The following is a 16022-nucleotide window of genomic DNA, read 5'->3' on the forward strand; positions in this document are numbered from 1 at the left end:
ATTTTCATCACGCGGGTTGAACTAAACTGGCACAGAACACATGATTCGCACATATTCCTTTAATTTTGGCTCTTTGATGCAAAAATTTCTATGTATTGTTTGTCTGAAACATCTTTGAGGATACGTCATACTTAGAGTAGCCAACCTTACGGGAAGAAAAGTGCCGTGTGTTCAACGAGGACTCCGGTATGACGATTATCGCCCTCATCGTGTGTTAAAAATATACGATTGCGTAACGATACACATCACTAACTCATATGACGCAAACTCAGAAGATATTTCAGACACAGTATTACACATTTTGGATTTAGACGGGAAGTCAACTGGTGGCCATGGCGGAAGGGTGAGTACAAAGAAATGACATGCACAACATTTAAACAATGGCTGTATGTATTTACACTATTAACAAGGCAGTATGCAGCCATGGCAGTATAAAATGTATACGCAACTGTGCTATCCCAGCTAGAACACACTGCATAATGTTAACACGATTTCTGCTCCTGACTGCAACACGTAGTGGGAAATTTCTCGTACACTTTACAGCGTGCACGAATAAGATAGAAGTAAGTTAAAAACAGCTGAAACGAGCTTCTGTGTCTGAGAATAATTACAATATCATTACAGGATATATTTTATGTTCTTTGTAAGCATAACAGTCTCACTTTGTGACCCCAGGTGGTATAAAATTCATACCAAATTTTAATGAGTGAGATTTTCTGGATCTAAAACATGCATGGTTCATTTAAAATTAAATTTTCAGTAGCTTACAAGCATCGAATGGTGGGAAAATGAATGAATAATGAATTTAAAAAAATGTGGAAATAAGTGGTCGTAACTTAATTTTATATATAATCTTGATCTTCAGAGGGGATGGGGAAAAATATGAAGAATACCCGGACAAGATTGCCTCTGGGCCAAGATATGTAAGCAGTATTTCTCGAATATGAAGTAGGAATGATTGCAAAATTCAGTGAATATGAATTTTATTCGTTGGTAATGAAGGATATGCTGGCTGTACTGTCAGTCACTTCCCTCAGACAAAACAGGGCTAAAGTCACCGAAAATCTAGGTGTAATGGCCAGCAATACTGCTTTGTCTCTGGAAGGTTCTGGGTTCGATTTTCGGCCCGAAAACTATCGCGACAGTACCTACATCAGCACAGTGATTACTATTTCTACCAATTGTTATGACACTTCGAAACTAGAATTTTTCCCTAGAAGAGTTTTATGGATTTCATGTGATTTTCAGAATAAATTATAATCATTTTCTTATACAGAATTAACCGCATGGTATTTCGAATGGAGACATAGCATTTGTATGGTGTAGCTTATTAATTGTTAAATATTATTCAGTTGAATTCATGCCTCAAGGGGTTATATAGGCCTGGACTGTCTTTGTCTCGTGTGCTTGGGCAACATATTTGATTATTTTAGACAAAAGACAAATAGAAGTTTTTTTTTTAAATAAAGCATTACTACATTACTTTTTTCAAACAAGTATTTTCATGTAACAGTGAACGTTGTTCATAGAGGTAAGAGTTCACGAGATTTAATTTAAGCAGGAAACGTGGACAAGTTTTGATATAAGCTCGAAACAGAACAAGCAGCGAAGGGCAGTCTAGATGCAGGAGCAATGACGCGGCTCTAAGGCGCAGTGTGTTCAGCTTAGGACATCCTTTGGTTGTTTTGTACGTAACTCTCACCTGTTCCTTGCGGAACTCAGTTCTGTGTCGGCTGACAAGGGGTGGTCAAGCATTTCAATGGAATTCTTGATTTCACGTTAATACGTATAAACTCTTTGGGAATATGAACATTTCTGAAGTTATATAATGTAATATTTTAATTAGCCCTGCTTTCATTCCTGTCTATTAAAGTAGTTATGCCCGTCTGTCAGTCTGTACGCAAGAAACGACATGAAGGAATTTCAATAAAATATGACACTTGAGAGTTCTGTTAGCATTTGTAGACACAATGAAATTTTTGTTAAGTTAATAGAAAAAATGAACTGCTTAAATGAAGGCCTACACGCGTTTCTGCTCATACCTAAGCAGAAACTTGTTATTGTTTATCGGAACGAAAAATATTTCGAAGAAAATTGGAATAGAAAATAAAACAGCAATTTTCTCCTAATACTAAAACTATCATTTTTTTTTCAACTTTTGTAAAAGGCCTCTTTAAATCATGGAATCGAGAATTCTAAGGCAACTTTGTAGAATAATGAGGCCTATAAATGCCAGATATGATGAAAATAACAGACAATACCTAACCTAGCACTAACTTACATATTTTAAAAAGTATAGACAGACAATACTTGCAATAATTTCTGTACTTTAATTATGTAACAAAGTAAACTTCTTTCCCCTGCCAATTTTCATTCCAAAAACACCCCCACATGTCATCTGAGTCTAGAATATTACAACTCTTGAGGCTACGATATTATGGGATCCGCGCTTACATAATTCCGAAAATATGAAAGAAAAATATATAAGGGGAGTAGAAATATGTTTTGTAGCAATCAGTACCGGTTTCCCCTAAACAGAAAACCTACGTAAAAAGGAGGTTCAGGGATTTTTCAGATGTTCCAGAGTCCAAGTTATCGACTGAGAGCTAATTACAAATTTCCCATATAGCCATACATGACCACACCTTTGTCCAGCATGTAATTCGGTTTTACACATTTCATGACTGGTCCAATATTATTTTATAAACATGTGTTTACAAGTTTTGTAAAAATATAAATTGTAAATATTTATAATATATACTTGTGTCCACCAATCTGCCATCATGAATAACCTTTTTACATTAAATACGTGATAAGTTAATCTTTCGTACAATGTTTGTATGTACAATAGAGGCTCCGGCTTGGCGCTTCTGCGCAGGTCTTCTTTGGTTTGCACGTCACGTGGTCTACACGTGTCAGGAATAGATAGTCATCAGGATCATCTGCAACAGATATCACAATCATAAGACAAAATAAATAAATCATGACTTATTGGAGGAAGAACATGCTTATGCCCAAGCTCTGAAGCTCCATGCTTTCTTAATCTTGCAACTTTACTAAGGTCAAATAAAGAAGTTCCTTTTGAGAAGCTGAAGTTGCTCAGCCAGTCAAGACATTTCCCAAAATTTTAAGGAAACCTAAGTTTCATCACCGTATTCACAAGAGCCATCAAACGGTTCCTATCGTGAGCCAGATCAATCCAGTCCATACCACAGCATCCTTCTAAAATCCATTTTATGTTATAATCCTACTTACATCTAGGTCTTCCTAGTTGTCTCTTTCCTTTACTTCTGACTTTCCCACAAGAACCCTATATGCATTCCACTTCTCCCTCATCCAAGCTACATGGCCTGCCCATCTCATCCTCCTCGACTTCCTCATTCTAATTATACTTGGAGAAGAGTACAAGTTATGAAGCTCCTCATTATGCAGTTTTCTCCAACCTCCCGTCACTTCATCTCTCTTCGGTCCAAATATTCTCCTCAACACCCTGTTCTCAAACACCCCCAGTCTATGTTCCTCCCTTAATGTCAGAGACCAAGATTCACATTCATACAGAACCATAGGCAAAATTATGGTTTTGTATATTCTAATTTTTATGTTTTCAGAGAGCAGAAGAGAAGACAAAAGGTTCTGGACTGAATGGAAGCAAGCATTTCCGAAATTTATGCTACTCTTAATTTCCTCACGAACTGGATGTTTCACTACAATACAAAATAGCATACACTTCATGGCGTTTCAATGCTTAGGCGCAGGAGATACAAGTTCGATTCTGGGTGTGGGGCCAGGATATGTAAATGTGAGAGATATCGCTCACCTCTTCTAACGACAGGGGATTCCCCTTCATTTTTGTGTCCAGACTATGGTAGCGTTCTGTGAACAGAGAATATAATTATCATTTATTTGATTTACTTTTTTCTTTTTTAAACTTCTTTTCAATTTCTATTTTATTCTGTTATTTTACTAACCTAATTTGTTTTTATTATGTTATATATTATATCTTTAATTTATTTCCCTCTTTATATTTTGGGATAACTCAGATGGTATAGCGACTGGCTACGGGCTGGAGGACGGGGGAGTCGGAGTTCGAGTCCCGGTGAGGCAAGAATTTTCACTTCTCCATGTCGTCCAGACCGGCTCTGGGGTCCACCCAACCTCCTATAAAATGGATACTGGGGACTCTTTCCTCGGGGATAAAGCGACCGGGGCGTGAAGCTGACCACTCATTTCCAACTAGTGTCGAGGTCAAGAAAATTTGTATCTATACATCCATCTCCATATGGCTTCATGGCGTAGTGCTTAAATAATTAAGCACAGGGACAACTTTACCTTTTACTCACTTCTCATCTTCAAGAGCCGTCATTTTCTGGGCTACGGGATCGCATTGTTTGTACATTAGTTCACTCTTACCCACAGCCCTTCCTCTCCCTTCCCTACAAAATGGTAAAAACTATCTCTGTAACAGGCCGTGGAGGCCCACAGGAATGTGAGACGTCGAGGTTCCCACATTTTCAAAACAATCGGCTCATAGATGGCGCTGAGTTTGTTTGTCTTACACGCCGGCCGCCCTTAACCCCCCAGGAAGATACCTGGTACTCATTTTTGTTGCAGGCTGAGTCGACCCCAAGGCCATAGCGCGGCTGGAAGAATTGGGTCAATTTTAAAAATACAATGACCTCATCGGGAATCGAACCTGCGACGTTCCGGCTTGAAACATAGTGCCCCCAACCCCTATATTTTCGACCCTACTTCAGAACGCCTTGCTTTTCAACCCTCAATATGGAATCAGGAAGTCCTTCCTAAACCCTGGTACTTATCAAAATGCAAGTCATTCCAACTCAGAAGATCCAGCCTTCGCGTGCTTCACGTTCAACCCACACAACTTCCCCACCTACGGCTGTACGTCTGCGTTTTGGATACACACCATGAGCGAGGTGGAGGCGCACCATAGCCATGACGAAGCACTCCGAGGTGAGCACCTTGTTCTTGGCGAACCTGAGCACCAGACACTCGAGCACCTTGTTGCTTGCAGTACCGCCCGCCTCCCACAGCAGAAGCCGCAGGTTGTAGCTGCTGGTCTTCCCACAGTGTCCGCGGTCGAACTTGTGGAACGCGACCTGAGGAAGACAAACGGCACATCCATCTACTGCGGGAGGACTGCGACTCGTACACGCAGTACGGTTCTTTACCAGTTCTTACTGTCACTTACACAAGAATACGTAGAGTTGTACCTACACGCCCTTTACACATCTCAGTTGCGTCGTACTGAAGGTAAAGTTAATTTTATCATTAATACTATTAAAATTACTACAATAAAATTAAATTGAGCTAAATAATAACTAACTTCATGGAGCTGAGCCCTTCTTGAGAAGCCGCCAATTCTGAGGCTACTCAAAAACTTCCCAGCATTTTATGGAACCCGAAGTTTCATCACCTTGTTCATAAGAGCCTCCACCTATGTCTTGGTCTTCCTAGTGGTCTCTCTCGTTCTGGCTTTCCCATTTCTTCTTCCCCATTCGTGCTACATTTCATCCCCATCCAATTTCCTTCACTTGATCATTCTAATTATACTTGGTGAAGAGTACATGTTATGAAGCTCCTCATTATGCAGTTTTATCCAACCTTCCGTCACCTCATCTCTCTTGGGTCCAAATATTCTCAACACCCTGTTCTCAAACACCCTCACTGTATGTTCCCCCCTTAATGTCAGAGACCAAATAATAAATTATAAATTAATTAATAAAAATTAGAATAAATTTTCTAATAATTTAACTAACGTGTGGCCTATTTTAAGAAGATCTCAGCATGCAGACTGCATGATTTATGATTCAAATTAACTGGAAAAAAGTAGCCGTGGAGGAACTGAGAAAATCCATGGACCACGGAAGACCTCAGTCAGGATATCCTGCATCCCGGGAGAAATTTGAATGGAGAACTTACCGGATACAAGTCGAGAAATTTACAGTTATGCCAACTCAATGCGCGAAAATAATTTCCATTGCTTTAGTCCTCTCTTGCTGAGAAACACAGGCATAAAACTGTCCACCACAGAAACAACTGATTTCTAATTTCGCTGAAATGCTTCATTTGGCAACACAATTGGTAAACTGCGTCCAAAACATCTTTGAGGTTACGTCATTATCAGATAGTGACACAGGCCATTATGTCATCATTACAAAGTTACTGGATTCTGATACGAACCTACGATGGGCATCAAAATTACCACACCAAATATCTCGTCTTATATACGGGTCTTTTGTTCTGTAACGTTCCTGTACAAGGTTATGAAGTATCACCCTAGATGTTTTGAGGCAGACATATTTACATATTTACAGATACATATTTAGAATCAGTGCCGCCAACTGCCAGACATAACCTTACCCTCCAGAATTGCAGCATGTGCATGAGGACTGGGATGTCCACTACGTTGATACGGCCGCTGATATTGTAGTCCCTGAGCATGATGAGACTTTTACACAGTTCCAGGCTCGGCTTCTCGGACAGGTACACTAGGAATTGCAGTGAGGCTCTTATTAGTTCATTATATCTACTAGAACAAATCCCATTAACATCAAAACAGGAACCACTCAGATCAAAATTTCAAAAGTTGCTATTGACAGAATGTGCAAGAATGACGTCATGAAATTGCTCTTCAAACGTCTGTTCGGCGCTGTAAATCGTCTTTGGGCTCTAATGTCGGACATTTTTAACATCAGCAAGAGTAACAGTTGCAGGACGGCCGCGCCATAGCTCAAGCGGTTAGTCGCTGGCTTCACACCGCGGCGGCACGGGTTCGATCCCGGGTCTGGTCAAGTGGGATTTGTGGTGGACAAAGTGGCGCTGGGGCAGGTTTTCTCCGAGCAGTTCGGTTTCCCCTGCCAATCTTCATTCCACCAAATTCTCCATCATCATAATCACCCGGGGCAAGCTACAATAGGCCAATCAGTGGCTGCCGTGCCGAGTGGACCCAGTTGGACTCCACCCCCCACTAAGAGAATTAAAAAAAACGGCTTCAGGAGGTTTTTGTACTACAATTTCGCTCGCTGTTGTAGTTTTCTGCTATTTTATTTATATAGATATGCCAAAGGTAAGTTTTGAGGTTTTCACGGCGATGACTATGAAGAAAGTCGTCTTCTGGGATCTGGCGCCGTGTATTCTTGGTTTTCACAGACGTTTCGGAGGACCGTATCGCTTCCATCTTCAGGACAGGTGAGTCGCGTTGTGAATACTCTGTATACACGGCGCCAGATCCCAGAAGACGACTTTCTTTATATGCTAAAGGGTTCTGATGGTGGTGTAGATCACTCAGGTTACTGAGTTTTTGGATTTTGTCCAGAGTCCGGTGTTCTGAAAATGTCTGACCATACTCTCATGGGTGAGCGTTCATACACAAACTTATAAGAAACCTAACTACATTTATTTTAAGTCTAGCGTTAAATAAGGATAGAAAGATCTTACGTTATTTAATGACGCTGTATCAAATTCAGCGAATATTAAGTACTAATATGATACGAATTATAGCATTAGGCAAAACTGTACCTATGGAAAAGGAAGCGGGCGTGGGCTACTTTACGGCGCCAGTGATACTATCCAGGCATTCACCTGCACAGACTGCGAAAAATTACGACAAAACTTAGCCAGGATGGCTGGTATTCCGAGCAAGATTCGAACAAGGGACCTACCGAATACAAGTCCGACGTGGACCAATCCGCAAGGTCTCTGCTTGCATAATGTTCTTTATTCTCTGGCAGGCAAGTTACACCCCCCCCCCCCCCCCGCGACGCNTTAAAATTGCATTAAGGGAGATTGGCAATGATCAGATCTTATGAAAAATTTTAATAAGGTTGAAGATTACTATCATGGTGAACGTTACGCCGTATAGTTTAGTAGCTTGTCACTGTTTCGAAGAAAGGTACTGCCTCCATCTTTACGGTCAAAAGTAAACCAAAGAAGGCAAGTAGCAAGCAGAGATATGTACGCTCCTACTAGATTAGACAACGTCAAACCTCAGAACAATATACCTTCCATGGTTACCGTCATTACAATCTCAAATTCAACTTTAATGTGATTGATTGCACGAAGCCTTACCTTTCCAGTGAGCTTTGAGTATTTTTTGCAACTGCAATGCATCTACTTCCGGGGGATATTTAACAAGTAGTTTGGCGGCAATGGACTTCCCGTCAGGCTGAAACGTTAAAAAATAAAGAAGTAAATTTGAATATAACATGAAGAAAGCAATAGAAACAACTCCAGAAACGTCATGGATATTAAATTGCTTTAGACAATTATGAATATCGAAAATTATGGCAGGATTTATATTTGTGTGAGTCCACAGGGTAATCAGAGTTAGGAGGCCCCTATCAGTAAAACAAATTTACGTTATGGGAGATCTTTATTTTTATTAATTTAGGGTTATAACTAAAAATACAAACTAACTGTTTGTGATTTTAGATAAAGAAATGTCTCAATAAAATCTGCGAATTATATTCCTGTTTTATGGAGGCCTCGGGGCCACCGCCTCGGTCGTTCCTCTTAAAATTCCACCCTGACGAAAATATTTAACCACTGTCAAAAATCTTTAAAGTAAAAGTAAAGCTATCCCTGTAACACGCCTTGGAAGCCCATAGGGTTGTGAGACGTTGAGGTTCCCACATTTTCTAGACAATCGGCTCGTAGATGGCGGTAAAGCCGACCGCCCTTTACCCCCAAGAACATTCTAAGAATATTCCTGGTAGTCATTCCTGTTAGAGGCTGAGTCGACCCCAAGGCCATAATGCGGCTGGAAGGATTACGGAAATTGAAAAAACTTCAGTGACCTCGTCGGGATTCGATCCCGCGACCTTCCGGCTTGTAGCATAGTGCCTCAACCTACTACGCTACCGCAAATCTTTAGAGAGAGAAAAAAATAATATTATGTAAAAATGGAAGTGTCATGTAAGTTTCTATTAATTGTCCTTTGAAAAAGGAGAACTCGTAATTACGAAATAATTACTAACCATTATCACAGATATTAGACATTAATAAGAATACTGCGAGCCATGTGGTCTTCCAGCCTCTTTTGTTATCCAGAATGAACGGGACAGAGTCAGCCCTAGAAACGCAGCTAAACAAATAACACAAGCCAGCAAAGAACTTCTACTATATGGAATTCACTCTCTTAATATTTTTCTTGACAACGAAGTTCAGTTAAAAAGCCAACAGATGTCACATGTTCTCAATATAGCAATTTTTGTAATCGTCGAAATTTTCGGCGCTCGGCTTTTCTAATGTGAATGCACATTAATATTTGTCTATAAAATTGTATTTTCGGTAACATCGGTCCATCAATTGCTGCCCAACATAAGATATTAATACTTTTCTTTTTCTTTTGGTACATACTTGAATATTGCTTTTTACATTTCGGAACGTCGAAGTTTGACACCCTGGTCCTACCACTGCGACATCCAGCTTAAATTAGTATTTCCTAAGTATATATTTAATATATACACATTAATATTTTAATTACATAGATACTACGGTTATGACTGGACCTGGGATTTGACAAGCTTAGTCTAGGGACTTACCAGAATTATTGGTGCTGTTGAATCGTCCATGAACTCTGTAGAGATGGTTCTGAATAGCATGTTGTCCTCATTCACTTCCCTGAAAACAGACGCCAATTATGTTGGATTTGAGGATTTTACACCGGTAACTATGAAGAATTCTGTCTTCTGGGATACGGTGTTATGTACTGACTTAACAAGTCACTCAAGTAAGTGACGAAAGTAATTTAATCAGTCATTTTGTCAGAGCATTTAATCACATCACTGTCACTAAAGTCAGTCAACCTGCGAGATATTTTGAAAAAGAGACCACTGGGAAGACCAAGGCGTAGGTGGGTGGACAATATTAAAAAGAATCTTAGAGAGATAGGTTGATATGGTATGGATTGGATTGATCTGGCTCAGGATAGGGACCAATGGAGAGGTCTTGTGAACACGGTAACGAACCTTCGGGTTCCATAAAATGCCAGGAAATTCTTGAGTAGCTGCAGAATTGGTGGCTCCTTCAAAAGGACTTTGTAGAGTTTAGAGCTGTTAATATGCAACGACCGCGAAACAGGCAAATATACCACACACGTTTCTAAGCAACGGCTCGGTAAACACGTTCCCACAGCAAAGAATTAAAGAGCAACAATAGAGGTATTGTTGAAAACGGAGTCTCCTACTCGGTCCGTAGCGGGATGTTATAAGCAGGGGATAAGGTTAGAGCTTAGTCAGTTCTGTACGGGAGTCTGTGAAGACAGGACATGAGACCGGTGGCAGAAGAATATCCATTGTTGGAGCCGTTACCAGGAAACGTCTGGTAACAGACTTAGAACACTAGACTGCGTGCTCTGGTGAGCTGTAAAGTGCGATAACAGCGGTAGTGTTATGGTTATTTGTAGTTATGACCTGTAAGTGGTCAATAAACCTATTCACAAATCCAAACCCCATCTACAGTCACACATATACGTGTATACATGACAATGTGTGATCTATATATAAATGAGAATTATACACAAACCTTTGACTGGAAAGGGCTAAAAGGAAGAGAACATTTGAAAGACATAGTCATAAATAGAACGAAAATATTAAAATGTGTCTTAAAAAATCTACTGTGAAGTGGTGGTCCACTGGCGGGTCTTGTTAATATGTTAATGTGCTTCCAGGTTCCAGAAATGGCAAGGAAATTCTCGATAAGCTGTGTGACTAGTAGCTTCTCAAGAAGAACTCTGCTTTACTGAGCTGATTATACCGAGACTGCAGAAAGATGTACCATATATGGTGGGGATGATTATCTTCAAGACCTCCCACCTCTCTGTCTTTTGTTGAATTCTCTTCTTTCCTCTTCTGGCTTACGTTAACCAGGCAAAATTAAGATGGCGCCAGTGAATGTGATGGCTACAGACATTCGACTGAACAGAATGTTTGAAGAGTGGAAGGGAATATAACAGAATGTCATGAAGGGAAAACGTCACTGCTACCAGCATCTGCACCAAATAGATTAAAATTCAAATTAATGAATAATTAAATATAAAAAAAATATTTATAATAAATTAAGTTACAATTTCTTTCTTTTCTTAACTTATACTTCTATCCCGAATATTCAAGTGCTACTGCTTAAATATATTTACTCAAAGCAAGAATTGTGGAGTCAGAGAAACAGCAGTTGCTAGCGAACGGCTCTGAAACAACATTCGTTTCTAGGCAACGGACGCGAAACAGACAATGGAACTACAACCGTTGCTTGACACCAGATACTTAATAAGCAAGAATAGGCGGCTGCTTTTAGGGAACGGCTCAATAAACACATTCCCGTTGGAGCTGCTAGCATACGAGAATGGTGTTGCGCACGCCCTGGTCGTGCTGAGAAGTTATAAGGAAAGCAACTGGGGCTACCAAGTCAGGTCTGTATGGGAGTCTGTGAAGAAAATAAGAGTCAGTTGAAAGTCAGACTGTGAAAACAAGACGTTGTGTGTGCTGTGGGTACAGCGATGTTTGGAGTGTGTGAGACCGTTATAATTACTTGTACTTATGAGTTGTGTGTATGAGGAGCAAATAAATCCAATATCCAATTCAAAACTCCCTCTATAATCATCCATACAACGTGACAATATGTTTGTAAGAATAGTTTCTGGTTGTCTCTCCTTAAATAATTTCTTTGCCCCTCCTTGGGAAACAGATTCCCCGCCCCCTTGTAAAAGAAACCCTGAGGCGTCAAAGGGAAGCGCGAAAGCTCGAAGGTAATGTGGAGAGACTCGATCCATGGGAGTTCTTTCTGTGGTACCAGTAGTAGTAGTTTGATTTCTTTGACGCCTACTACAAACTCCTCAAATCGATGTCTTCAGTTTAACGATACCAATGTAGGATACATATGCGGAAAGTAAAGATACAAAGTCCAGACAATATTTGTGAAGCATTTTCTTTTGGATTCACTTGTAGCACTTCTACAACACATCTTTGTTTACTTTTCAGTATAGTCACCATGGATCGCAATACACTTAGCGAGCCTGGGAACGATTTTTTTTATTCCAGCTTCGTAGAAATCTCCCGCCTGCTCTCTTAGCCATGGAGAACAGTTCTTGACATTTCTGGACATTGCTGATGAAGTTCATCGATGGTTAAACGTTTGTCAGCACGAATGTTTTCATCAGTTTTTTGGAAGGTTTCATCAGTGACAACGTATGGCCTTCATCATGAACAAAACTTCTTTCCGCTTCAAATTCACGACGCCATTTTGCCACGTTTTGCCTGTTCATGATATCTTCGCCGTGAACAGAAACAAGTTTCAGCAGCAGTTTCTCCTTTCGCGTGAATACTGTAAAAACCTCACATTTGGCGGGATTCTGAATCGACACGGACATTTTAAACACACATTGCGAGCATAACGTTGCCGTGCCTTGCATTTTTACTGGATTTGTATCTTTACTTTCCGGATATAGCTCGTATTATGATGCTAACCAGATGTTGCTCTGTTCGTCGGTGAGGATCCTCAGCAGAAACTTGCCGTCGCAGTTGGGAATGTTGGTCTGAGGAACCACGATGTAGTCACCTGGGGGAAGGGTGAAGAAAGTCACCACTTCGCGGGCCACCGAGTGATTCGTGACATCCAGCGGCTTCTATCAACAGAAACAAGACAATAAGTGTTGTTCGTAATCCAGCAAAACTCCGATTCTCCTTAAGGATTACTGGGTTTTTGGAATTTATGCATCATCTGCTATAAAGGGTTTGAGACGTCGAGGCTTCCATATTTTCTACACAATCGACTCACAAATGGAGGTGAGCTTGTCAGCCTCACGCGCCGGCCGCCCTTTACCCCCAAGAAGATTCCAGGTACTCATTTCTGTTAGAGGCTGAGTCGACCCCAGGGCCATAGTGCGGCTGGATGGGTTAGGTAAATTGAAGAATGCAATGACCTCATCGGGAATCGAACCGAAGACCTTCCGGCTTGTTGCATAGTGCCTCAGCCAACTACGTTACCGCGTTCCCCGGCATGTTCTGCTATTCAAACAAAATCACAATCACACACACAAACTCAGTGTTTCGGCTTCTGATCTGTTTTCATCTTCAGGTGAAGGGTAGGAGACACCTACTGTGTTGGTCCGTTAGAAAGTTCTAACTTCAATCGCTGGAACCCAGTAATTCTGAGTGTTATACACTATAACCCTTTAGAATCTACCCGATTATACGATCAAAATAGGACGAAAGGGCGGACGGATAACCATAAAATTTCGGATAATACTGTGGCGTATAGACGCGTTGCTAATCAGTGACTCTGTAAACAGCGGCCGTTCTTGGGTAACGCCAGAAACAATAGAATAAATGTATTTTCTGTGGTCCGCGTCGCTGCCGTTTCTGGGCAACGGCTTCGTAAACACGCTCCTGCGGAAACGGACACGAATGCAACAATAGAAAAAGTGTTTTCTATGTGGTCCGTGCCATAATCAAGGCAGCTGGAGCAACGAGTTCAGTTGTAAAGTATTAGCCAGCGGGCAACGACGTGAATACAGAAGCTGAAAAATATCCATTGTTTAGAGCTGTTACAAAGCAACGGTTTGGGAGGTCTAGGAAAGACTGAGGCATATCGTATGTTGTAATGATTTGTGGAGTGTGCAGATCAGCTTTAGCGCTGTATTTGATTGTACACGCAGTTCCGAGTGGCGTGTATAAGTGTTCAAGGCACCCATTCACCGCTCCATACCCCGCCTATGGTCCCGCATACGACGTGATAAGAATAACATTAAAAATACTGAGTAAATATCTACAAAACTTTTCGTTTAGTGGGGGGTGCAGTCCAACTGGGTCCACTCGGCACGGTGGCCACTGATTTGCCTATTGTAGTCTGGCCCGGGTCATTATGATGATGGAGAATTTGGTGGAATGAAGATTGGCAGGGGAAACCGAAGTGCTCGGAGAAAACCCGCCATAGCGCCACTTTGTCCACCACAAATCCCACTTGACCAGACCCGGGATCGAACCCGGGCCGCCGCGTTAGGAAGCCAGCTTCTAACCGCTATGGCGCAGCCTCTAAAAAACTTGACGAAATAACGTGTAAGAATATTTAGTTGGTAAAATGAATACCAAAACGGGATGAAAAACTAAAATTTCAGGAAGTCATAACCTGGATCTGTGAGGGACAGAGTTTTTTAAGGTACAGTTAGGTAAGTTAAGCCGGTTTTGTGCTGGCGCTCATGTCAGGTGGGATAACCGACAGTCAGACATTCAGGATTCTACTCTACTGCATTTGAGAAATCCCGTGCACTAGTTGAGCACTTTATATACGGTATATATATACCCTATGGGGGCTCTCTCCGAGCTACACTGCGTTACAAACGAGAAGTTCGTACACTTCACAGTCACCGCCACTAGATCCTCAAACATTACGAGAAAAATGACAATTTGATGATTTCTATGATTTATTTCCAAATTCAACAATAAAGTTACAAGCCGGAAGGTCGTGGGTTTAATTCCCGATGAGGTCACTGAATTGTTCAATTGACCTAATCCTTCCAGCTGCAATATAACCCTGAGGTCGACTCAGCCACTAACATAAAAATGGGTGCCTGGCATCTTCCTGGGGTTAAAGGGCGGTCGGCGTATAAGACTGACAACCTCACCGCCATCTGTGAGCCGATTGTCCAAAAAATATGGCAGCCTCGACGTCTCACAACTCTATGGACCTCCACGGTCTGTTACAGGGATAGCTTCACCTTTGGGTTTTTCAATCTTTATTACAACCAACATAACTGAAGAGGTTGCTTTGGCGGTAGAGGTCTAATATTTTATATGGAAGGAGCTTGGTTCGAATTTCGGGTAGGATATCGGCTACTATGAATGAGATTTTCGTGATTTTCCACGATACTTCCATATAACTGCTAGTATAATATTTCCAGTAGGATATAACAGCTTCCTTTCTAACACATTCTTATTCATAATTCGTAATTCACGTTATCATCCGAAGGTACAGTCTAGATATTGAGGGCGTCGTTAAATAACAAGGCAAAAATGGACCAACAATCGATGCTATTCACTTGACAGCGAATCAGAAGTTGTTTGCTCTTATTAATTTCATATACAAATGTCTTGATAAACATATTTTTACGAATGACGCATTTAGTTTTAATTTTTGTTTTCGTTACACTAGCGTCGTCGTCTTCTCGGATGATTTCTAGCCCTCTGTACCAGGCACTACCTCTTGCGACAATATGTCACCCTGATAGCTGCACAGCTCCATATGCTGCTCTCTCGCGTGAAACTGACTAAACACACAGTCTAGTTTCCCTACCGTCCGCTAGATTACGCACTGTAGCTTGTTTTCACAATTATCTCGGCACGTCTGTCTGATGAATACTTCATATCGCGCAGTCTCGTGCTATGTGATGCCGTGAAACTGCAGAAATATGGTTCCTCCGAAACGTTGATACTTATCTACTAAATTGTATGGTATCACGACTCACAAGATCATAATCTTAATATCCGTAAATTGCCTCTCAGAATTATTTGTTTTTAATTATTTTGTTTTCTTTTTCACTGGCTCCATAGACCCCTTGGGCCCTGGCCTCTGATTTTTCAGTTTCATGATCATTTTACAGACGTTAAGTCTCCTTGGACGAGTGATCACCTCGCAGCAAGGCCTACCTAGACAAAGGACAACACAAACACAGGCGAAACATTCATGCCTTGTGTGGTATTCGAGCCCAGGATCCCGGCTTCCGAGTGGGTGAAGACAGTACATGCCTCAGACCGCTCGACTGCCGTGAACGGCCTTTAATTTGATTTACTGAAAGGTAGTTTCAAGAAAAGATTTTTGGTTATGTTCGATTTTGTAAAACACGGCAAGTAAAGTGAACGGGGTCCGATTCCCTATAAGAACAAATATTATTTTCTACATCACCCTATCCTCAACACCTAAACTCATTTACATCCAACCGGCAGAGGAAATTCTTTTCTGGCGTAAAGCGAATTCCGTGAATTTGGATGCGAGTTCATTCTGGCTGCGAT

General features: G+C 41.1%; 1 protein-coding gene across 3 annotated transcripts in view; it reads right to left on the reverse strand.

Annotated features, from left to right (window-relative positions):
- LOC111863721 (calpain-1 catalytic subunit) overlaps window positions 1-16022 on the reverse strand; it is a 152898-nt gene that overhangs the window by 236 nt on the left and 136640 nt on the right. For 2 of the 3 annotated variants that reach the window (XM_023850305.2, XM_023850292.2), the window contains exons 11-17: window positions 12483-12640; window positions 9564-9642; window positions 8089-8185; window positions 6382-6509; window positions 4925-5117; window positions 3818-3873; window positions 373-2942 (exon numbers count right to left, since the gene is read on the reverse strand). In XM_023850305.2, the coding sequence (XP_023706073.1) occupies window positions 2916-2942; window positions 3818-3873; window positions 4925-5117; window positions 6382-6509; window positions 8089-8185; window positions 9564-9642; window positions 12483-12640 (738 nt within the window). In that variant the 3' untranslated portion in view covers window positions 373-2915. Of the gene's footprint in view, window positions 1-372; window positions 2943-3817; window positions 3874-4924; window positions 5118-6381; window positions 6510-8088; window positions 8186-9563; window positions 9643-12482; window positions 12641-16022 lie in introns of those variants that run through there. The other variant, XR_004512957.1, reaches the window with a different exon arrangement.

This window comes from Cryptotermes secundus, unplaced genomic scaffold, assembly GCF_002891405.2.
Source record: "Cryptotermes secundus unplaced genomic scaffold, Csec_1.0 scaffold1705, whole genome shotgun sequence".
Classification (NCBI taxonomy): Eukaryota; Metazoa; Arthropoda; class Insecta; order Blattodea; family Kalotermitidae; genus Cryptotermes; species Cryptotermes secundus.